The following is a 25,624-nucleotide window of genomic DNA, read 5'->3' on the forward strand; positions in this document are numbered from 1 at the left end:
ATACTCTCATCAACAGTTTTCCTGCAAGTTAACTATTACTTGTCAGCATGCCAGTATTGCTGTCTAGTATTTCAGTCTTCTAAGACACTTTGATTACATCACTCCACCTAGATCTTCATTTTTTTCTCTAGGTCTTTTCCCTGTTATCTTAGCCTGTTTTGCTAACCTATGCTCTACCATTCTGTTTAAGTGATCATACTACCTAGATTGTACCTGCTCACACAATTGTTGAATTTTATCAATATGAAGTTCTTTCCTAATATCTTAATTTTTAATATGATTTTGCCATTGATGCCATCTGTTTAGGACTCTAATTTTTCTTAGAACTCTCATATCTGTGATCTCTAATCTTTGATCAAGTGTTCTATTTTTAACCCAATTCTCATATCTCTAGCATAAAACTGGTTTGAATACTGTCTTGTATACTGCTAGTTTAGTGTTTTGTATATTTCTCTCTTATTCCATAAAAATTTATTTAACAGGCTTCTCCACCATGCCTGCTATGGTTATAGGAATAAGTATGAGGTGAAAGGTAATTGGAAGAAGTATAAGGCGAAAAGTAATGAAGAGTTACCTTCGGGGCATTGAGATCAAACTTAGTCCTGTCCTGTTGCCTATTTTTCATATTTAAGTTGTCATCTTCACTAAAAACTCTTGCCTCGTTTCATAGTTTTGGTCTTTTTATTGCTGATTTTCATACCAAATTTGTTACAGCTGTTATCCTGCAGACTTTCTCTTCCACTTATGTATTTAGGAGTTATCCAAGTTTCTCTTCCACTTATGTATTTAGGAGTACATAATATGCATAAAGCAACAAGCTAAGTTTAATATCTCTGTTTTTGATATCAGGTTCAATGCCACTTTCTTTCATAATGCAATCCATATATATGTTGAATAAGAGTGGAAATAGTGCACACCCCTTGTCTTACATCAGATTTTAAATCAAATCATCATTTTGTATTTTCTTCAGTTCTAATTGCTGACTTTAAACTTAAATGTAGACTGTGTATTGCTTGGAGAGCGAAGAGCCTTTAAAAAGCGAAGAGTATGAAGAAACAAAAAGAACAACCAGAATACGACAAACGAAATGAAAAGAGATTTTATTAACAATTAAATCTTCACTTCCCGTGAAGAAAGCTCTTCTAAGCTCTCTGTATCCTAATTTTGGGTTCCAAATCCCCAAGGATACAATTCGGCATTTAACATTTGGTAACGAGTATCAGCCAGCCTGGTTGGCTGAGTGGTTAGCGTATCTGCTCTCCAGCCAAGAGGCTGCAGGTTCGAATCCCACGTAGGCATGGATGTTTGTGATTGTCTTCCACCTTCATACATTCATTCACCCAAGTATAGATACACTCTCCGAATATGGACTGGGTCACCATGGGAGTAGTAGACCCAAACCTCCCTCAGTGGGTAGAAAAATAGGCTGTTCATCATCATCATCATCGTGTATTGCTTTGTATAAAGTTCCATTTACCCCATATAACTGCAGAATTTTGAAAAGTTTTTCTCTACCTTATATGCTTTACCAGATCTACAACACTTAAGCACAGATCCTTGTCATATTCCCATGATTTCTCAACTATTTGTCATAAAGTAAAAATCTGATCACGACAATCTCTATTTGGCTTGAATCCAGCATGCTCTTCTCCAAGTTTCTCTTCCACAAGGTTCCTTAGCCTCTTTTCAAGTATGCTTGCATAAATCTTACCTGGAATCTCAGTAGGGAAATACTTCTGTAATTCAGTTTTAAGTGAAATAAGTGCTACCTGGCTAGATTTTCAATGCTTTCTATATGATGGCATTATAAATCTACCCAGCTAGATTTTCAATGCCATATCTGTGATAAGCTTCATATAGAAGCTTATCACTGATTGTGATTCCATTGTATAAGGCTTTGATTAGGCCACACATGGACTATTGTGCCCAGATTTGGTCACCTGGTTTTCAGAAGGATGAAGAGATGTTGGAAAGGGTCCAAAGGCAACTGACTAAGGTAGTTTCTGACCTCTGGAATGTTGAGTATGAGGAAAGATTGAGAAGATGTAATTTGCAGAGTCTGGTGGAGAGAAGGAAGAGGGGAGATATGATAGAGACCTACAAATTGGTAAGGGGTTGTTATTAGATCAGTGGTGGAGAAGTTCTACAGAGAATAGTGGGAGATCAGGGGAGAACCAGAGGTCATCCCTGTAAACTGTATAAAGAGGGTGTGAATAGGGGAATGAGAGGCAGATTTTTTTCGTGCAGAGTTGTGAATGATTGGAATGCCTTGCCTGAGATTGTGGTGTCTGCAAGGAGTTTGAGTGTGTTTAAGACACGGTATGATGAGATGTGTGTGTGTGATAAAAGGACCTCCCAGATGAGTCTTTGACTCCATGAGGTCTTGGGTAATAACAATAATAATAATAATCACTCAAATGCTGCTAACCATTGTGGATTATGAATTCCCTCTAATCTTATACAAACATGGGGAGCTGTCCATGCTTGTATAAGCATGGGAAAGCAACTGGAGTCACTGAGAGGAGAGTCAATTATTAAGCAAACAGCTCTCTTCTGGATACAATCTAGCATTTTGAGGAAGGTTTTTGGTGCACCACTCCAAAGTGAGTGCAGTTTCTAAGGTTGGAGGGATATGAGATGTATAAAGTGAGCAGAAGAGAAGTAATGCTTAAGATGAAAAAGAATACCAAGCTTTTTTGGAGGCTGAAGATACTACAATTATAATGTTTATTCCAGGATACACTAGATGAAAAACATCAACCAAAGAAGAGAAAAAACTAATCTTGGTTGGTGAATGGAGAGAGTGAGGAAAGGATTGTATTTTGGGATCATTTAAATTTACTAAATTATCTTTATCCCAAGAATTGGTGTTTAAAACTCTAGCTATAGAAAATTGTAAAGCTCGAGTTATCTGAGTACTACAAGGTTCTTCAAATAACAAAGGGGAATGGAGCATTCTGTCATCAACAAAGCTATGAATAAAACTGGATGTTAGTAAGAGAACATCACTGATGTATAGGAGAGAGAGAGAGAGAGAGAGAGAATGCAAGTAAAACAGAGAACTTTGGGGTATTCTACCACTAATGGAAAAATCAGATGCGAGGTACCCATCCATCATGACAATCAGAGTAGTCCACTCTGAAAGGTAAAGATGGCAGATAGGAAAGAAGGTTGTGATACTAGACTTGATCAAATGTCTTGGAAATATCAAGAGCAATGGCATGAGCTTCTCCAAATTTTTCCATGACTATTGTCGAAAGGTGGATAAGGTTAGCAGGGAGGCCTGATGTAGTGAAGAAGCTGGCTGTTGATCAATCAGTCACTTCTAAATCACTTTTAGGATTACTGGGGATGAGGGCAATAAGATAATAGTTTGATGGCTGACTCTTTATTTACCTTTTTAGGAACAGGCTGAATAAAAGCTTGCTTCCATTCTATTATATAATAAATTATAATAGATATGATTTTATATTCTTCTTTTATTCCTATATCCAAGTACAAGTATCCCTTGCTTAATGCAGATTTGATTATCTTGGCGAAATTAATTGCGGCAATCCCTTGATATACGCGGCAAGAGTTTTGATTAACGTGCCTTTAAATTTAGCACGCAAAATCATGCTCACGCCACGAGGCTGCTAGCCTCGTGGTCATCCAAATTCTCTTAATGATCTGTGTGAGAATGTGAAAGTTTTATTTTTCCCACCAAATACAACATCATTGTTACAACCTATGGACATGGGAGTCATTGCAACTTTCAAAGCCTATTTTCTTAAAAAGACATTCTCAAAGGCAGTAGAAACAACAATGGGAGAAAATGCAATTACGCTCCACAAATTTTGGAAAAAATTTAACATTAAACACGCAATTGAGAATATTTGTGACTCATGGGAGCAAGTGTCTTCTAGTTGCATGAAAGCTGTTTGGAAAAAACCTTCTGCCAGAATGCGCTAATGACTTAGGTTGTTTTCAAAATCCTGTGAACAACGTGGTCAAAGAAATTGTTGCAATTGGTGAAGACCTCGGCTTTGATGGTGTTGATGCAAAAGATGTTAAAGAATTATTGGATTCAAATTCAAAAGATTTCAGTGACAACGATCTTCTTGAAATTCAACAATGCATATATGAAGACAACGAACAAATGGAATGTGAAGATGAAGTTCCAAAGGAAATAACAGTCAAAGAACTGGATGGAATATTTCACAGTTTAGAATCACTTAAGCAGCAAGTAATGGAAATGGATCCAGATATTGATCGAAGAATGCTAGTTTGCCGAGGTCTGAAGAGTCATTTTGCTTGTTATCACAGAATTTATGCCGATAAGAAAAAAACTAAAACTGTTCAGACGACTCTTTATAACTTCTTTTGATTAAAACAAATTGCAGTAACTAATGTAGGTACAAGTATTTATTAAACATTTACTTTGCATTCATTTTTTATCTTTCCTAAAAGAGTACCATATAAAATGAACTATTAGTACAGTAATCGATCAGGGACGAATTGTACTTTTTACCATTGATTATCAGATTTGATTAACGCGATTTTGATATACGCTGTAACATCGAGGGATTAATTAATCGAGGGATACCTGTATAAGCAAATGAAGTTTGTGCATGAAGTATTTTCATGACTATTTTCACACACAAACCGTGTTTGCTTATGCTGGGATACAAGAATATGAATTCTTGTCTTTGTCATGAGAGAAGTTGTGTAAAAAGGACTCCCATTTCAGATAAGCTTTTTAAAATAATAGTATATAAGTGTGTGTGTTCATAAGTAAGAGTTGCTGTAAAGGGTGTGAGTTTGCAGTGTTATTAGTGTGTGGGATTTTTTGTTTAAGTTTATTTATGAGTTTGTTGCAATTAGAGCTTAGTATAGTAACCGGCGATGGATGTGGAAAGATGGCGGTGGCTATGTCCATGGAGGAATTCGTTTTCGATTTCAGTCGTTTCATGAAATTTGAGATGTGCTATATGTACTCCTTTGATTATATAGATAAATTGTGGATATTTAAGATGAATGGAAGGAGAGCGTGTGCAAAGTGTGAGCTGAATGCTAATATGTTGATAACTGAAAGTCTTAATAGCAAGAATGCCACGAGGAGGATGAGTGCTTGTCTGATAGAAAAGGATGGTGTAAAAGAGAAACAAAAATTTTTTTAAAGTTTTGAAAAAGAGAATGAGTAATCTGAGAAACTTAACAATCGATGGTAAGAAAGATGAAAGTGATGTGAATGTGGCAGAAGTTAAAAAACAAAGTGCAGTTAAAGATAAGGTGGCGAGTGGCATTGACTGTGAACAAGGTGTATATGGCTGGCAAACAAAATTGAGAGAATGAATGAGAGTGATGCAAGGTTCAAAAGTCGAGGCAAGAGATGAAATGGATGTGGAACGAAGTTAAGAGACTTCAAGATATGTATGAAAGAGTGAAAGGATGAAAATAAATAATGTTGGTATAAAATAGGTAATGAAAGACCTGTGAGTGGAATTGTATGGTGATTCAATTATTAAAGGTGTGCTGGATGAGAGGATACACAAAGTATATTTTACTGGAGGTAGAATGAGTAGAGTAATTGAAGCATTAGATATGAGAAGTAAGTGAGCAAAAGAATTAGTAGTTGTAATAGGTAAAAATGACTTGACCGAGAGCAAAGAACATGTCAGATTGGATATCAGGAGGTTGTTGAGACAGATAAAAGAGAACAGTGTGATATGAAAGGTAGTAAGCATGTTGCCCAGGTTAGAACAGCAGTGAGATGAGGTGGAGAGCAAGGATTATGAATGATGTGTTAGCTGAAATGTGTGAGGAAAAAGGAGTGTAGTTTGTTAATGTGTGGAATGAGTTTGAAGGATGAAGTGAACTGTATAGGAGTGATGGACTGCATTTGAGTGGTTTTGGTGTGAGTGAGTTGCTTGGAGAGACTACTACTGGAAGGTAGAGAAGTGAGTATAGAGAATGAATCTGATCAAGTGGAAAGCGATGTGGAAGAATGGGAGTAAGACAGGAGATTGAAGAAGTGGTTATGAATGAAGAAGTGAGCAGGATGAGTATACAGAATGAGAGAACAGGTGCGCAGGATAGACAGGGAAACAGGGGGGTTCAGGGTAGACAGAGGAACCAGCGTGAGAAAGGTAGATGCACCAAGAGGATGTGAATGCAAGTGTAGACAAAAAGGGAAGTAGATGACCTGAGATCAAGAGAAAACAGTTGGATTTGAAGAAGGGTCTAAGATGAATAAGGAGAAAAAGAAATGGCTCGAGTTAAGCATGGAGAAGTCACATCAAATAAGTGGTATCAGTGGAACTAGCTATAGATCCAGGAATAAGCTGCTGTATATGTATACAAATGCTAGAAGTGTAAGAAACAAGGCAAACGAAATGGTTGCATTAATTGGGTCTGTCCAGGCAAAAATTGTTGGAATAAGTGAGACATGGTTGTATGAGGACGACAGCCTGACTGGAATAGAGATGGAAGGGTGTGATGTTTTCGTGAGGTTAGAATGGGTAAAAAAAAGGGAGGGGGGGGTGCTGTTGATGATAGAGAAAGAGTTACATTATGTCCATACAAAGTAGAGATGCAAGAGGGAAATAGTGCTAGTGGTTCTGAGGCAATATAGTGTGAGATAGATGTGAATAGAATGAAATACTTAGTTGGACATTGTTATAGACCTGGTAATGTGGATGGTAGGGACTATGAAATGTATAATCAAATTAGCCAAGCAAATAACAAAAGGGTGATCATTATGGGCAATTTTAATTATGGCAGTATAGACTGGGATGATGAGATAGCAACTGGAAGTAAAGAAAATGAGTTTCTTGAGTTTTTGAGGGACAACTACCTCAGATAGTATGTAACAGAGGACATGTGAGAATTGAGGGTCATGGATTTGATTATCTCATCAGAGGATATAATTATAAATGAGGTGTCAAATCACCCTGGGTGATTGCCGGCATTGTGAGGACCTCTGTGAGAAAAGGGTATGTGTGGAACTACAAGGCTGATGATTATGAGGAGCTCAGGAGACAGCTTTCAAATATAGCATGGAATGAGGAGTTACCTGAAAAAGAGATCAATGTAGCTTGGGGGGAGATTCAAAAACCATCTAGTAGAAGCAATGCCTAAATGTATTCCAAGGGTCAGAAAGTTAAATAAAGTAGGTGTGAAATGGATGAATGAAGAGATTAAGCATGCAGATACAAAGATGAAATGAATATAGAAAAAAAAAGGCATTATGGAGGCAGCTTAAGAGAAGTGTTAATAATCAATTCGACGAGGATTAAAAAGAACAGGCAAGGAGGGTGACTTGGTTGGTAAGGGTAGCAAAAGTGAAGTATGAGCAGTTAGCTAGTTCTTTTGATATGTAGCCAACTAAAAAAAAAAAAAAGAATGATTATGGAAGAAGGACATTGATTGGAGAAAATGGTATAAGGACAACTGCTGCAGAAGATTTAGTGGAGATACTTAATGAGCAGTTCATAAAGGTCTTTCATTCTTGTGAATGTGACATCATGGAGAGATTGAGAGAAGTTGATGATGAGGAGGAGAGATTGACTGTAAGTGAGCAAGCAGTGTATGGGGAATTGAGCAAACTTAATATTAATAAAGCTGTGGGACTTGATAATATATCACCATGTATTCTGAAGGAATGTGAAAGGGAGTGGATATCTGCATTGACATATTTTTTTAATATGAGTCTTGCACTGGGTTGAGTTTCAAAGGAGTGGATGGAGGGCAAGATTGCACCACTTCATAAGGGAGGTGATAGAACTCAGGCATCAAATTATAGGCCAATCTGTGTGTTGCCAAGTGTTGTGATTAAGTTGTTGGAGAAGCTAGTGAGAACTATGATTCAGAATTGGGTTGACAACAATGGTATTATCATTGATGGACAGCATGGATTTGCGAAAGGGAGTTCGTGTTTTAGTAATCTACTTACTTATTACAATAAGGTGATGGCTTCCTTTGACAGAGGAGAGGGATACACAGTAGTATACTTAGATTTTGCAAAGGCTTTTGATAGATTACCACATGAAAAGTTGATAGTCAAACTAGAGCCGATGGGATTGGATATTAGATTAGTACATTGGATCAGAGACATTCTCACAGTTTGTATGAAATGAATTTGAATAAGTATTCAAAAAGGACAGCCTTTCTACAGATTGTTCTCCTCCAAGCCAATCTCAGCCTCATATACTATGGCACTACAATTGTGCCAACTGGGACCACCTCCAGAATTTTTAAACCTCTTTTCCATGGTCAGATTACTGTTTTCACTCTCCTGATTCTAACATTAGTAACTTGTACGAAATGAACTTATGGTGATAAGTAGTCAAATAAAGGGAAGTGGTGGTTGTCATGGTTAGGGGAGTGGCAAAAGCATCTAATGAAGACTATAATGTGAGGTAAGAAAATCTTGAGCCAGAGCAGATCGAAAAGTGGAGATTCCAAGTTAGGTAGTTTTTGGAAGTGATATCAGATATGATGAAAGCACACTTTTCTCTCTTTTAGTCAAATGCATCATGCAAGATGTAGTTGGGATATTTGAGGTGGACTGTGGTCATTGAGGATCTACTTTTCCTCAGGACATCAGGTTTTAATGCCTGTAAGAGGTAATGTATATCATTAATTTTTGTATTGATGCCTAGAATGTTGGTGTAATAGATGTGGAAGTGTTTTTTATTGGAAAAAATTTTGGTGTTATTTTGGTGCATTTTTGTATATTTTTAAAATTTTCTTTTTTCAATTTTTTTTTTGTATTTTTCATATTTTTGTTATTTTTATAATCTTTTTTATATCCACAGTTAAAATTCTGATATTTATATGACTATCATTCAGGTAAGAGTTGTCGATTCAGGAAACTTATAAAGCAGGAGCACACTGCTGGGGGTGAGTGATTTGTGCACAACACCCACACAGGGAGTGCACATACTCCAATTCAAGTGTGACCTTGGACAATGCCTCTCCACACCCTAACATTGTTTCTCTCTAGGCACAACCTTGTAGAGTAAATGGCAGTAGTATTATTATTTCTACAAGCTTCCATGCCTCACCAAGCCACACCATGAGAAGGTGAGAATGACTTGCTGGGAGAGGCTGTATATTGCACAATCATCAGTTAATAATGGTCTAACTGCTGCTATAAATTTGACAGTTTAACCATTAGCTATTCATACCAATCTGTCCAGGATACTGGAAATTAGCTGATATTCAAAATTAGCCATTCTTAAGAATGGTGACAGTTACTTTCTAATTTCACTCACTTTAGTGATTTCTAAAATAATGGAGAAAATCATTTACTTTCAACTGCTGTGCTGTCTTGAAGCTTTTCAGCTAATAAACAGTTACTAGTATGGATTCTGTCATACTGTTCATTGCTTACAAGGGGAGTTCTGATAAACAGCTAGAACAAAAATGATATTAAAGCAACTGATATAACCACAAGAAAGAACATATGAGGATATAAGTTAACTTCATAACCCTGCTACTAGTATGTTCTTCCTTGTGGTTATATGAGTTGCTTTAATATCATTTTGTTCTAGGTGTTTACCAGAACTTTCCAGAGTTCTGGTAAACATCCTTAGATAAATACCATGAAAGTTTGGGGAATTATTATTTATTACTATTTTTTTATTATTCTTATTATTATAATAGTAATAATAAGAATTACATAACACCTCCAGGGAGCCCAAAAACTCATTGAGAGAGGGTACCTACTCTACAACTATCCGTCTCCACCACTCCACCAACCGCAACTACCTTCATCTACACCAGTGGAATCAACAGCCGACTACTACCACTAGTATTTTCACAGACAAACATCCATGCCCATAGTACGATTCAAATCCGCAGCCTTTGGCTGGAGAGTGGATACACTAACCACTCGGCCAACCAAGCCAGCAGTGGTTGCTCTTCATATCTTTAAAGGCATTTCATCAGGGTTGACACAAAGGCCTATTAATTAAGTTCCCTTCATTTCTTTTACCTTCTGTATATGTTGCTCATTTTTTGTATGGATGCACATGAATCACGAATTTGATTGATAATAGTAATGTTCTCTTTGATGGTCAGCATTGTGATGACTGCTTGATAAAGGAATATTATGTTTTAGCAATCTTCTTAAGAATTATAACAAGCAGTATAACACATTTTAACAAGCATTCATTTCCTTCCTTGTTTAGCAATGAATGCACTGCACCAGAAAGAAGCATATACAGTGTTATATTTAGATTTTGCAAAGGCTCTTGATAGATTGCCTCACAGGAAGTTGGTAATTAAATTAGAATGGATAGAGTTAGATAATAGATTAGTATGTAGGATAGACTGGCTACCTGATAAGTATTAGGAAATTGTGTTTTGGGAAGTGGTTTTTCTCAAGGGGTCTGGTTTGGGGACTGCTGCTTTTTGACTTGTATGTTTTGGGAGAGGTTAAAATGGAATATGCTGCTGTTTGGAGATGATACAAAGTTATAGAAAGCTGTAAGGAGCAGATCAGGTGTTACAGAATAGAATAGATTTGAATAGAGTGTGTGAGTATGCATATGAACAAAGTTACCAGTTAAGTATTGGAAATTTGGTAGACAAGGAGATGGGATGCAGAGTATACAATTAGCTGGGAAATTCTGAAGGAAGTAGAGGAGGCTCTCGGAAGGAGGAGGTGATGATGATAGGCAAGGACCTAAAACTTAACATTGCAAAAATTCTGAGATCATCACAACATATTATGGCAAAGATGAAGAGGACAGTGACATATGGAAGTAAAGTGGTTATAGTTCCACTGTATAAGGCTACAATCAGGCCACTTATAGATAAAAATGTGCAAATCTGCACACAGTTTCTAATCTTTGGAATGCTGAGCATGAAAAACGATTGAGGGAATGCAATTTGAAGAGATCTGTGGATAAGGAGAAATAGAATCAAGTTTTATGGGATTGTTACCAGATTATGTAGAAGAGATCTCTCATAGGAAAGGAGGAGATAGGATAGAACAAAGGACCATCCATGGAAGCCATACAGGTGTACGGAATGCATTTTCTGAGAGTTTAGTGAGTGCAGAAATAAACAATGAATTTAAGGTATAGTTTGATGAGCTATGAGTCTGGTAATGGAACCTCTGGAGGTGTGATAACAGTCATCATCAATTTACTGATATGTATTTTTATGCAGTATACATTTCAGAGGGTGTACAGGGATAATAACAATAACATTCATACTAATAATACTATATTCAGATTTAAACTTGCACAGATTGTAAAATAAAATATGATCTCAGTTCGTCAACTTGTCTTGATGTCTTGAAACGAAACTCTTATGACTACAAGCATGCACATACAGGCTAATAGAAAACATAAGAACCAGTGCTGCCTAATCAGTATCGTATATAGTGGCAAAATTACTGCTGTTTCTGACTCTTCATTATCCCTCTCAATATGGCAGCAGTCCTATGGGTAACTTTCACACTTGTTACATTATGTCCTTTAAACATCAGCCACCTATCAGTCATTATCCCCAGATTACTAATGTCTTCCATGTGTTGAAGCACATTACAGTACACTGCATTCCATTTCCTTTTTCCAACGCACAAAACTCTACATTTGGAAATGTTCAACTGACATATCTTACTCGTTAACCTACTGAATTTCAGCCTATTCAAATTATCCTAGAGTGAATACATCAGAATTATCTGCACTTTCTGTAGTTTTGTCATTTGCAAACTGTTGAATATTTCCCTTCAAATCTTTGACTATAATTATTATTATTATTATTGTTTCATAACACTTCCAGGGAGTCCAAAGACTCATCGAGGGAGGGCACCTACTCTCTGTCTCCCACTCCACTAGCCACAACTACCTTCATCATCTACTACCACTATTTTCACATATAATCACAAATATCCATGCCCATGGTGGGATTCGAACCCACAGCCTTTTTGGCTGGAGAGCGGATACACTAACCACTCGGCCAACCAGGCCAGCATATACAGTATATAAATTAATATGCCTGTAGGTAAATGCAAATCCAATATCCATTAGCCAATCATCCCCATATACTTAAAACCAAAACCAAGATTCCACTATCCTTTCATGCAGCATTCAATCCCATCTGAAATTCCAGAAAAATTACTATATATACAGTCTTCTCTGTCTAGTGCAGTTGTCTTCTATATTTTTGTATTCTGATTCAAACCAATCTTTTTAGGCACCTTCATTAATACTCTGAAACATGAATTGTACTGGTTGCTAGTAAGTTGGATTTTGATTATTCTTTTCTACTTCACTGTGAATATTGTGCTTAGAAAAAGAAAAGTGAATACCATGCAGGTTGTATCAGAGTAACAATTTTATCAAATCTGTGTCATGCATATTTATTCATGTCAAAACCTCATGCAGTTTAATTGGAGTAATAGTAGTAGATGGAGGATCTGACACTTCATGTGTCAGATCCTCCATCTCTGAATCCAAAAGTGCATGACGTAGCATTTGGCTACAATAAATGACACTTATCTTTCTTCTATACATGCTATTCAAATCTCTCTTGGTGAGCATTTAGATCAGTATGTCTGTGAATGGTAATATTTATTCTGTTTGTTTCCAGTTCCAGACTGTTGATAGTCTACACAGCCAGGTACAGAAGAACAGCTATAATTACTACAGAAACTTGCTCCAGTTCATCCTAGATTGTGGTTCTTGTTGAAATGAAGAAAGCAGAACATTACATTCCTTTTTATTTATTTTGTTTATCAATCCCTACAGACATCTGGTCACACAACCTATAGCACAATAGTGCAGTCTTTCTCAGGATTTTTTTTATTTTATTTTATTTTATTTTTATTAAGAGCTAGTAGTTGTATTCATTGGTGAAAATGGCATGGGCAAGGCTGTTCCATAAAACGGATGTATATAAAAGGAAGGAATAAATGAGAAACATACAAATATATTATCTGTGAATAACTATCAAATAGTGAAAAATAAATAAAAATAAAAATATAAAATAAATTAAGGCTACAGAATAGGGATGATCAGCAGAGACATATAGTCCTATAAAGGAGAAGCAATGCTTTTTTAAATTAATAGATAAAATGGCTTAAATTCTAAAATAACCGAATCAGGACAGTATTTACTCCACTTGCAGACTTGCTTCTTATTCTTTTATTTATTCATTTATTTTGAAGTCCCCAGAATACCTGCAACCTCTGTAGACTCAATGCAGTAAATTTTTTTAAAACTCTTTTATGTGGAAAAACACAGAGAAGACTAAATGGTGTTAGGAAATACATCAAACCAAATGTGACAGAGAACAAAAAACATAAAAATCAGCACTTGTTATCACTCTACAAAAAAAAAAAAAAAAAAAAAAAAAAAAAAAAAAAAAAAACTTTAATTGATAAGCTGAAGATTGAGAGATGATCTGGATATAGTCAACAATCATTCAGTGCTGCAGTAACAGAGATATGGATTGCCAATCAATATGATAAATATGTTAACAATTAAAACTTATGCTGTGTGGATAGTGATATGCAGGGGTATATTCATGGCAAAACATTTTTTATTCATCTGAAGTTTTGTGGTATAATTCACAATACCAACAATGGGAGAAAATAAATAACATATTTAATTTGGCTACTGATATTTTGCTGGATTTCTGACCAGCATTTTCAGTATACAAGCAGTTTGTCACAGTACAAAAGTACCTGATAATGACCGCTCCATTGCTTCTGCCTTAGTGTCACCACTTCTATGTCTGCCTCCCATTGACGAGACCTCAATAAAGGTCAAAACCAGTCTAGGTAGTGGCCCTTCCCTTAATGCATAGCATTATACATCTCCACAAGGAGATGTATAATGCAAAGTGGAAGATGTATAATACATCTCCCACCATGCAAAGCACATCTCCACAAGGAGATGTGCTTTGCATGGTGGGAGATACTGAGACAAGGAGTGACGAGAGCTTGGTCCACCTTTGCTAAGAGTTGCCAACAGAGGCACCACCTTGCCTCAGTCCTGAAGATATTTTCAGGTGCAAACTTTGTTTGCTCACACTTGGATAAAGGATTAAACTAAATTTATTATACCTGATAATCAAGGATTAGTAGGAACAAGTCAATGTAAAGAACAAGAGCCTCCATATCTCAGTAGGTATAGACAAAGCCCTTTGGTTGAAAAGACCTGGATTCAATTCCCATCCATGATGTGAGGAATCTTTATCTGGTCTTTCGGCTAAAGGTGCCAGTTTCATAAGGAAATGGAGGGGTATTTCTCCCAGCAACATAGATTTCATCCCTCAGAATAGGCAAACCAGCTCCGTGAACACACTTCTACAGACAAAAAATACCCCCCCCCACAATGCCAAGCTTTGCAACAAGTCATTTGGGATCGCATACATAATGTTGCATTATGTAAAAAGGCCAATCCCAAATAGATGGGATAAGGCACAAGAGGAGGAAGAAGTCAATATAAAGAACAAAAGAAAAGAATTAGATTACTATTTTAAGTCTTAGCCTCCCAGACTTAAAATAAAATAGTTTGCAACCACAGACTCAGATCCTCCTTTGTATAAAGGAGGATCTGAGTCTGTGGCAGCAAATTATAGACCAATTAGAATCTCAGGAGTGGTGGTAATAATACTAGAAAAGTTGGTCAAAAAGAGAATTCAGGAATGGGTATATAAGAATATAACACTCTATGGGGGGGGGGGGGGAGCATGGCTTTGTGAAGGGTCAGTTATGCCTTAGTAATCTACTGCCTTTTTTATAATAGAGTATACAGTGACAGCTGAGTTGGATAAAGGGAATGGCTACATGATGATATTATTGGATTTTGCAAAGGTGATTAACAGGATATCAGATGGAACTCTGTTGCACAAACCGGAAAAAATGAGGATAATATGAAACTAGTGATATGGATACGAGGGTGGCTGATGGACAGATATCAAAAAATCCATCATCCTCTCTCCTGGATGTGAGAGAGGATGATGTTTGTCCTTAGGTGAAGCAGATTCCCCCCCCCCCCCCACTGTCTGCTAGTTTGATATACTGCTCAAAACAATTAGGGGATATTTTGGTTATTTTGTAAATTATAAAGTTATAAAAATAATTTACAAATAGAACACATTTATTTTAAAATATTCTTAATATACAACAGTGTAGAACATGTAACTGCATACAAAATCATGTTAAGACTTGTTGAAACGTGTCTTAGCCATGTTAGCATGTGTGGGGTATAAAAGCGTTGCTTGTTGCGCTCACTTACACAGTGCATAATTATCACTTCAATTATAAACTTGTGTCAGCTACCACCCATTATTTTGTTAAAAATGGCAGAGCAACATGATATCCCGGAATCCATGGCTTGGAGAGATTGGTCGATTAGAATCTGGACAAATGCAGCAAGTTGTCACTTTAGCATGTTGTGTATCTCAAAGGGTAATTTCGTGACTTTGGAATTGCTTTCTGGAGATGGGAAATGTTCGAAATCGTCTTCATGACATAGGCTTATATGCTAGAAGACCAATGGTTTGCATTCCACTTACTGCAAATCACAAAAGAGCCCGAAGAATTTGGGCACAGGAACACCGCAATTGGACAAATGAGGATTGGGCTTGTGCACTTTTTAGTGATGAGTCCAGGTTCAGTCTGCAACCAGATAACCAATGTATCTTGATATGGTGTGAAAGTGGAACAAGAAATAATCCACAGTTTGTTCATGAAAGACCCCAACATCAAGGCAGGAGTTTGATGATATGGGCTGGAATACGTATAGGTGGCCATACGGATCTCTATTTTATCAGAAACGGTTCCTTAACAGCCCAAAGGTATCGTGATGAGATTTTGGAACCTATAGTTCATCCATATGCTGCTGTAATTGGCAAGAATTCATTTTTATGGATGACAATGCTCATCTACACCATGCAAATTTGGTACGAGTGATTTGAGGAAGAAGGTATTGAATGAATGGACTGACCTGCCTGTTCACCAGGGATGAAAACCTGGGATGCTTTAGGTAGATGCATTTCTGCTCGACTGGTGTCTCCATTATTAAAATGGTGTCCCCTATTAAAAATTAACAAAAGCGTTTTTGGCTATTCTTGTTGTCATTCTTGTTAAAATTATTTCACACTAAAATGCATAATTTGTTAAATTTGTAATAAATATCGATCATTTAAACAATATCTCATCAATTACACCCTATCCATAAGTAAGAAATATTTATTCATGTATAAAGTATCCAATAGTTATAATTATTTGCAGAAATTTATAATTATCCAACAGAAACTAAAATATCCCTAATTGTTTTGAGCAGCGTATACAGTTTGAATTTAATGTGAAGCTTATATTTATTAAGCATAAGCTGTCATTTTGGAAATGTCCCATCTGTAAGGGATAGGGATAGTTTTGTTGTAGTCCTATGTATTTGGAAGGCAAGATGGGGGAGGAGGGATCTGGAATTTTATTTATATTATAGGAGTTATAATCATTGGCTAAAAATGTGTGGCAAAGGTAGACAAGCTTGGTGGCAAGAGCTGCACCACCAAAACAGAGTCCTGATATTCCATGTACCAGTGCCTTTAGGATAATGTTCTATTGCACCAGATTCCTTTTTTTCTCTCATGAGATGTACCCTAGTATGCCAACTGTTTAAGTACTAGTAATCTATTCAATGTATCTGGATCATAGGACAAATCACACACACACACACACACACACACACACACACACACACACACACACACACACACACACACACACACACACACACACACACACACACACACACACACACACACACACACACACACACAGCACAACCAGACCACAGGCCTGCATGCTTGTCCATCAACCTGCTTTCCAAGTATTCCATATAGAAATTGGCCAAAGGAGTAACAGGAAATCAGCTGCATCCTTATCCGCATATTCCTTCCCTCACTGCAATCTGAACAGTTCAGACTTGTAGAGTGGAGTGTGGGGGAATAGGGCTCCACAAAATCAGATACCATTGTATCATGAATATCCTTGATTTGGTGGTTACCGCCTATATGCAAACTGGATAGGACTATATAGTGTCCCTTTTCTCCAGTAAATTTTTATTTGAAATATGGAGCTCAGCACAGCTGCACTCGGACCTGTAATCTGGTTGTGCTGTGTGAATAGCACATGTTTGCAGTTTGGCCACATGACCCAGACACACTGGATATTTTAAGTGCATTTAACCACCTTATTCTCCATGACATGTTTAAATGTAGATCAAAACATACTTAAGGAGTGCACCATTGAAGCTGTATGTTAAATAACATGGATATGAAGTATAAAAGTTAATCTATTTCATCCACCATGGCTGGTTGGTGGTTAAACTAGCATCTTGAAGTACACTTCACAGTAGAAAGGGGAGGGAGTGGCTGTCTACTCTTCTGAATGCATTGATTGCATGCCTTTTGCATAGTAGTTAATTATATTTTTCTTTTATTGGGTACACTGCAGAGTAGTTATGTGTGTGTGTACATCTGCAGTATCATCTGGTCCTACGGTGTAGTATCCTTGGAGCAATGCCACATGAAGCTGTTCTGCTGGTACAGCTGCTGCTTCTGAACTCACCTAACTTTGCCACACATATTTTTTTTTAGTGACTATAATCCCTATAAAACAGAAAATATTAGATGACTCCATTATCCCTCCCAATACACAAGACCATAGGAAAACTATCCCTATCTCCTTTATCTAGCACACTTCTGAATAAATATGGGCTTTACTACCATATTTACACCATTAAGCTTGAGCTGCAAAAAAAGAAACAACGGTGGAGGGAATTTAAAGAAAGGGGTGACCTGCAGGCACACGAACGGTATAAAGTGCAGGCCAGAAAGGTAACGAGTGTGGTAAAAAAAGCAAAAGCGGACTATGAAAGGAAACTAGCTTTGCAAGCAAAAGAGAATCCAAAACAGTTCTTTCAATATGCTGCAAGCAAGAAAAAACTGTACATGGTAAAATGATTTTAAGGAATGACGATGGTAAGGAGGTCACTGAATCAGTCGATATAGTGGAGTTACTGAGCGCGCACTTTGCAAAAGCATATCATCCAGGTAGTGACATTGAAAAAATGAAGGAACCATTAGTTTATACGGGAATAGTGATGAATGAAGTGGAGGTGACTAGTCTATTACAGAACCTTAATGTGAACACATCTGTTGGATTGGATGGTATACCGGCACGGGTCTTGCGTGAAGCGGCTAAAGAATTATCAGTGCCCTTGACCATGTTGTTTAATCTGAGTCTCAGGTCTGGCTTAGTCCCGAAGGTGTGGAAAGAAGGGAAAATAGTTTCACTGCATAAAGGAGGATCCAAGACTATGGTTGCAAATTACTGACTGATCAGCATATCAGGAGTCGTTGTCAAGGTCTTAGAGAAAGTAGTCAAGGAAAAAATACAGAAATGGATTGATGAAAACGAGATACTGTACAGGGGACAGCATGGCTTTGTGAAGGGTAGATCATGCTTCAGTAACTTGCTCAAGTTTTATAACAAGGTGACGGCTGAACTGGATAAGGGAAATGGGTTTACAGTGGATACTGCTGGACCTGGCAAAGGCGTGTGACAGGATACCACATGGAATACTAATCCGTAAACTACAACATATGGGAATGGATATAGGGTTGGTGAGGTGGATAGGTGGTTGGTTGATGGAGAGATATCAAAGAGTAGTTTATTCAGGAGTAGAGTCCAAAAGACGGCCTGTGACTAGTGGTGTGCCGCAGGGTTCTGTTCTTGGACCACTGCTGTTTAATCTGTTCATTAACGATATAGGGAAGGATCTAAGTGGAACAATTCATTTGTTCGCTGATGATGCAAAGTTGGGTAGGGCAATAGTGAATGCAGAAGATGTCAAAGTCTTGCAGGATGACTGTATATCAGGTCCCTTGCAGCTGTAAACTGTCCTACTTTAACCAAACAGGCAGGACAGCGAATATCAGAACACAAGGACTACATCCGGTTTCACCAGTACAGCCACTCTGGGCTTGCAGACCATACTCTGAATACATGCCACAGAATAAGGTGGAAGAAAGCCACAGTAATACACCGCAGCAAGTTCAAATTTGAAAGACTATTCATGGAATCAGCCTCAGCCCTTAACATGCCAAACCTCAACAAATTTGGATGTATGAGACTGCCCCAAATTTGGGAAACATATATCAGGAGAACTTCAGCCCAACAGCCAAGAATACCTAATATAGCCTGCTAGGGGTCACCATCAGGACTTTAGAAAAATGGTAGCTTCCTCACTTTGTCTTCTTTTGCTGTGTGTAGTGCCTGTGTGCACGTGTCTTTATCTTAAGTTCCCATGAAGATGGCAACGTGATGTTGCTGAAATATTGGAAATATATATTAAAGTTTAATTTAATTTATATTCTAGTATACGTTGTGAATTCCTTAAGTTATTATTAATAACCAGTTATTATTATATCGTGGTTATTAATAACCACGATATAAATGTACTATAGGTTTGCAATTAACCTTTCGTGGATGGAAAACACATTATTATTATTATTATTACCCCAAGACCTCATGGAGTCAAAGACTCATCTGGGAGGTCCTTTTATCACACACACACATCTGATCATACCGTGTCTTAAACACACTCAAACTCCTTGCAGACACCACACTCTCAGGCAAGGCATTCCAATCATTCACAACTCTGCACGAAAAAAACCTGCCTCTCATTTCCCTACTCACACCCTCTTTATACAGTTTCTAGGGATGACCTCTGGTTCTCCCGTGATCTCCCACTATTCTCTGTAGAACTTCTCCACCATTAATCCTATAACAATCCCTTACCAACTTGTAAGTCTCTATCATATCTCCCCACTTCCTCCTGTCCACCAGACTCTGCAAATTACATCTTCTCAATCTTTTCTCATACTCGACATTCCAGAGGTCAGAAACTACCTTAGTCAGTTGCCTTTGGACCCTTTCCAACATCTTTTCATCCTTCTGAAAACTCGGTGACCAAATCTGGGCACAATAGTCCATGTGTGGCCTAATCAAAGCCTTATACGATGGAAAATAAAAAAAAAAATTGCATGACCATATCTGCATTGAGTTTCTAGAATATCCTAAGTACCTCCAATTAATCAACCTCTGTTTGCACATCAGTTACTGTCACCTCTGTCACAGCATTATCCTCACTTGAATGATATACTCTTACAAAGTGGTCACTCCATAGCTCAACCATTTCATCTGCCTCTGTCACCTCTCTACCATCAGCAGTCATTACTATTATCCATCCATAGTCCAAAGAAAACCTAAAAAGTTCTTTCATTATGTGGCAAGTATTAGGCAGAATGACTATGGATGGATAGAATTCTTCCCCTTGGACACCTTCATTCAGATATCCCAAGCACTGTGAAATCCTTCCCCTTGGAGATTTTTATGTCCAAGGGGAAGGATTCTATCCATCCATAGTCATTCTGCCTAATATTTGCCACATAATGAAAGAACTTTTTAGGTTTTCTTTGGACCTGCTTGACTAATTTCTGATTATCTGATTTTGCCTTCTTTACCATGCTGGTCACCTTTTGTTGCCTGACTCTTGAAATGATCATGAGTTAGCTGGTCACCTTACTCCTTATATACCCTACACAAGATTTTCTTTTTTTCAGCTCATGCTTAATGATAGTACTCATCGATCTAACTCCTTCCCAATTCCCTTCCTGACCTTGAGTATACAGTGTAATATTGCTTCCTCTAGATACCCCCTTCATTCAGATATCCCAAGCACTGTGAAATCCTTCCCCTTGGAGATTTTTATGTCATGGCACTGCTTCAAGCTGTCTCCTAAGCTTGTCACAATCAGCTGCCTTGTAGTTCCACATATACCGCTTCTTAACTGAATCTTCCAGATTTTGCTACTTCCTAAGTCAAGACTACACGATCACCCCCCCCCCCCAAATGGTAGCAATGTAGTGTTCTGATTCACCTTAGTCTTCTGATCCTATAATCAGATTCCAACGTGTATAATTATATCTCAGTAAGTAAATTTCGTTTCCTTTCTGTAATGTGATCTTTCCTCCTTTCAGTCTATGTCTTTGAAGTTGAAGTCCCTCATACTAATTACTTGACCTGCTCTCATTGTACTAATCTGCTGATGCATGTCTGTCTTCCACACCATCTCCGAGGCACTTGGCTTATAGCAGCAACTAGTTTCATATTTTGTCCTATTGGCCTCAGTCTCATACCGTATTGAAATTATTAAATTCAGCATATTAAAAAACCAAACTTATTAAATTTATGAAGTTGAAAGAAATTACCTTCATGCCATCCAAACCTGGAGGGCCCTAAAAGAAAAAAAAAATTACTAATCTTAAAAAAAAATAATAATAATAAAAAAAAATATATATATATATATATATATATATACATATATATATAATATACACACACATATGTACACAACTAATTTATCATATATATTTCAATTAATATGAAAAGAAAAAGCTTAATTAGAAAATGCAAACAGGATATACATTAATAATTAGAACCGGTATGATGATCAAGCCATGATTATGGAATAAGTTTGTTAGTGTTAAAAAAATCTAACACACTGTATGCTTTGTTTCAATAGTACTATAGGGGTTTATTTTCAGCTGTAGATTGCCTTTCTTGGAATTGCAGGCATCACTTTGATCATCAGAACACTAAGAGTGCACATCTGAAAAATAAAACATGTTAGCAAAAGAAAGTTAATTGTGACTAGAATTATAAAGCTCTAATTATAAGCCCAGTACTTACTCTTTGATTAAGTCTCACACACACACACACACACACACACACACACACACACACACACACACACACACACACACACACACACACACACACACACACACACACACACACACACACACACACACACAAATATACATAAATCATCTAGAAACACACATATGCAAGAAAACTGGAAAGTATGAATCTGTTTAAATGAATATTATTATTATTAGTTCATTTTCTTCCTTACAAATCTATGAAGACAGCTGCCTCATTGTGGAATATCCTTTTTTTTAGTTAAAAACAAGGCTATAAATTAAAAACTTCTCATAAAAATAAAGATTCTGAAGTATGGTGCAGGGATTGAAATAAAATATCTGAAGACAAATTCCTTTTTGATCCTCAGACAATTATTCCGGAGTGGAACGAAATATTTTTTTGTAAATATATTCCTGTCCTACTGAAACAACTGGTGTTTAGGTTTTAGGATATCTATCTCTCTTTGAGGATTTAATCCAGAGGAGGAGCAAAATTTATTTTTGCTCCAGTAAATTGCTATGGTTTAGATGAATAAACTTCACTCTCAGAAAATAATGCTCCATCTGATAAAAGCACGCATGCACACACACACACTGCTTATATCTTCTCTATAAACAGAACTTTTCTTTTTCCTTGTTAATAGTTACAATAAATAAATACTATTTTTGCATAATATTTTTTGTCACTATCATAATTCCTAAATTAATTTAAATTAGTTTTGCAACTCCTTATACAAGTTTAATTTACGTAAGTAGGACTCTCCCCCATCGCCCGACCTTTCATAACAGACTTTGTCATATCAAACATATATGCAAAAAATAAACATATAATGCAATGCAGAAATATTAAATAGTAAAAAAATTATAAACATCTTGTATTAAATAAATAAAATATACATATATTTTACACCAAATTCATTTGGATATTTTTTAAACAATGAACATACTAAATGTATTTTACAATTTGACAATTTGAAAGCCAGCATGATTTTTAAAATGTGCAAACCAACTATTGCTTGTTGCGTGAAAATATTCTGAAGGAACAACAACTGTGTTCCTTCAGGATATTTTCCCTTCAGGTCCTCAAATAAACTTCTTGCTGTATTGTCATAAAGGTTCAAGGAACATGTTTCTGGATTTGGTCTTCCATTTTTCCATCTCCATTAGTGTGCCTTCACGTTTTTTTTTGTCATTGTGGTTGTTTTCATGCAGGCTGTTTCTTTAACAAGTTCTTTTATACTTGAGACATCCTTTACTACAGTATTTACTGTTGATACCACAAGACCTAGTTCACACGCTATACCTGATAAGCTTTGTCCACCTTCATATTTCATCTCTAGACCGTATGTTTGCGAGATGGTTCACGTTGATTCAAGGGCATGTATACCACCAGCCATTGTGAATGATATTTAGAAAAAACACCAAAAACATGAAAATAAGCACAGCACTATATAGGGTGCAGCAAGAGACATGTGGGAATTGAGACAATGCAACATGTGGGGGGCTGAGTGAATTTCTTATGTAAGTATGGATTTATGTATCTTGGGGTCTGTCTGTATATGTTTTTTTTTTTTTTCAGGTAAAACATTATTTTCTGGGAATGAAATTTTTTTCTTTGACCCAGAAATATTATTATTATTACTTGACACCTCCAGGGAGTCCAAAGACTCATCGAGGGAGGGCATCTACTCTACAATTCTGTCTCCACCACTCAAATCCACCAACAGACAACTGCACCAATGCCATCTACCATCCACCACCACTAGTATTTCCACAGACAATCACAAACATCCATGCCCACAGCAGGATTCGAATCTGCAGCCTTTTAGCTGGAGAGCGTATATGCTAATCACTCGACCAACCAGGTCAGCAATATATCTTTAGAGGAACAAGTAAATTATTCAAATATGGATAGCTATCTAATTAGATAAAATATTCACACTAAAAAAAAAAAAAATTCGATTCGATTATTAATTTGTGCAATTAGAACAAAAAAGTTCTTTTTGAATTGTTCTGATAGGAACATTTCATTTTGGTTCAAAACCATTTCAATCGCTTTGTAAAATCTGCTAGTAACATGCAAGAATTTTTGAACAGTATATACAAAAGCAATTATATATATATAAAAAAGTTTATTTAATATCAATACTTATTTGGAATTAAAAGTGCATGTGAAATTTAAAATACTTAGTTGTATTGTTGGTTTCAATGAAGTAAGCCAATATATTCAAATTTAAGATTAAAATGATTGCTTAATTTTAATATTCTATATCTCTTCACTGCACCAACTGTCAATATTTTTTTAAATGTATGTGGAGTGCAATTTATATATGTGAAGTGCATGAATAAATTAGAATCATAATACATGTAAATCACCAATGCTAATAATTTGAGAATGTATATTGCTACATATTAGCAATTCGGTATAGCATTTCGTACAGCATGTAGCATTTCGTACAGCAATTCAGTGTAGCATTTCGTATAGCAGGATGTTGGATACGTCTACATAACATAATAATTCCCAAGAGAATGGAGATATATTAGAGGTCTTTGTAAGAGAATGACTGTTGGAGAAGAACAAGAAAAATTGATTAAGATGATGCCACATCTCAGGAATGCCATCTACTAAAAGGAATGATAGATATGAAGACAGACTGAGAGGATGTGATTTGCAGAGGCTTGTGGATAGAAGGAGGAGAAGTGATGTGATTATGACATAAAAATTAGTATGAAGCTATCAGATTAATGTGAAAAAAAATCTTTCCCAGTCTTTGTAGGGCATTCTAAGTGAATGGATTGCACTGAGGTGATGTAATGAGTTTATGGAACAGTTTGATGAGCTTGACAATAAGGATCTTCCATAATGACGTTTTTGACTCCTTGGAGATCTAATGTTAAAATAATAATCATATTAAATACTAGGAGTGTGAATGAGTTTAAGGTTCTATAGGTTCTATATCTTCCATAGTGAAAGTCTCATTCACCAAACGAGAATTCCACTATGCAAAAGGAAGGTGATCAGTGGCATGCCTCAGGGTTCTGTTCTTGGGCCACTACTGTTTAATTTGTTTGTTAATGATATTTCATGTGGATTGACTGGGAATCTTCAAATGTTTATCGATGATGCCAAGTTAGGTAGAATTATGATGAGTAGTGCTGATGTCAATTCTCTACAGGAAGATTTGAATAGACTTTCAGTTTGGACAAATAAGTTGGGTTGCAGTTTTAATGTTAATAAATGCAAGATGTTACACTTTGGGATACAGAGATCTAAGGCTACATACGTATTGATGGAGCTGTACTTCAGGAAGTGGATGAGATTCAGGATCTTGGAGTGATGGTGGGCAGTGGACTGAAGTTCAAAGGGCACATTGCATGTTTTTCAAAGACTGCACATCATACAGCTGCCATGGTCAAAAGTACATTGACATGTAGGGATAAGGAGATGGTGATGACTCTATATAAGGCATATTGGTCAGAAAACATATGGACTATTGTGCTCAGATTTGGTCACCTAGTTTTCATTGTGATGTGGAAACACTAGAGCTGGTCCAAAGACAAATAATTAAAGTGACATCAGGACTATGAAGTGTTGGTTATGAAGAGCGTTTGAGAGAATGCAGATTACAGAGATTGGTGGATAGCAGGAAAAGAGGAGATATGGTAAAGACCTTCAAGTTAGTTATGGGATTCTATCACATTAATAAAGAAGAGTGGATGTTAAGATGGGAAGAATGAGAAGCCATCCCTTGAAGTTGTATAAAGATGTCGTGAAGAAGTGTGTGAGGAGTAGATTTTTTATGTGGAGAGTTGTTAGTGAGTGGTATGCATTGCCTGAGTG

General features: G+C 36.7%; 1 protein-coding gene across 2 annotated transcripts in view; it reads right to left on the reverse strand.

Moving 5' to 3' along the window:
• The window catches only part of LOC150095894 (uncharacterized), a 320,356-nt gene extending 299,046 nt beyond the window's left edge, over nucleotides 1-21,310 (reverse strand). For both annotated transcript variants that reach the window (XM_090409433.1, XM_090409432.1), the window contains exon 1: nucleotides 21,289-21,310. In XM_090409433.1, the coding sequence (XP_090265559.1) occupies nucleotides 21,289-21,294 (6 nt within the window). In that variant the 5' untranslated portion in view covers nucleotides 21,295-21,310. The remainder of the gene's footprint in view (nucleotides 1-21,288) is intronic.
• Nucleotides 21,311-25,624: the final 4,314 nt, after the last annotated feature.

Source organism: Typopeltis vanoorti, chromosome 19, assembly GCF_054136105.1.
Source record: "Typopeltis vanoorti isolate ZY-2024b chromosome 19, IOZ_Tvanoo_1.0, whole genome shotgun sequence".
In the NCBI taxonomy this organism is placed as follows: domain Eukaryota; kingdom Metazoa; phylum Arthropoda; class Arachnida; order Uropygi; family Thelyphonidae; genus Typopeltis; species Typopeltis vanoorti.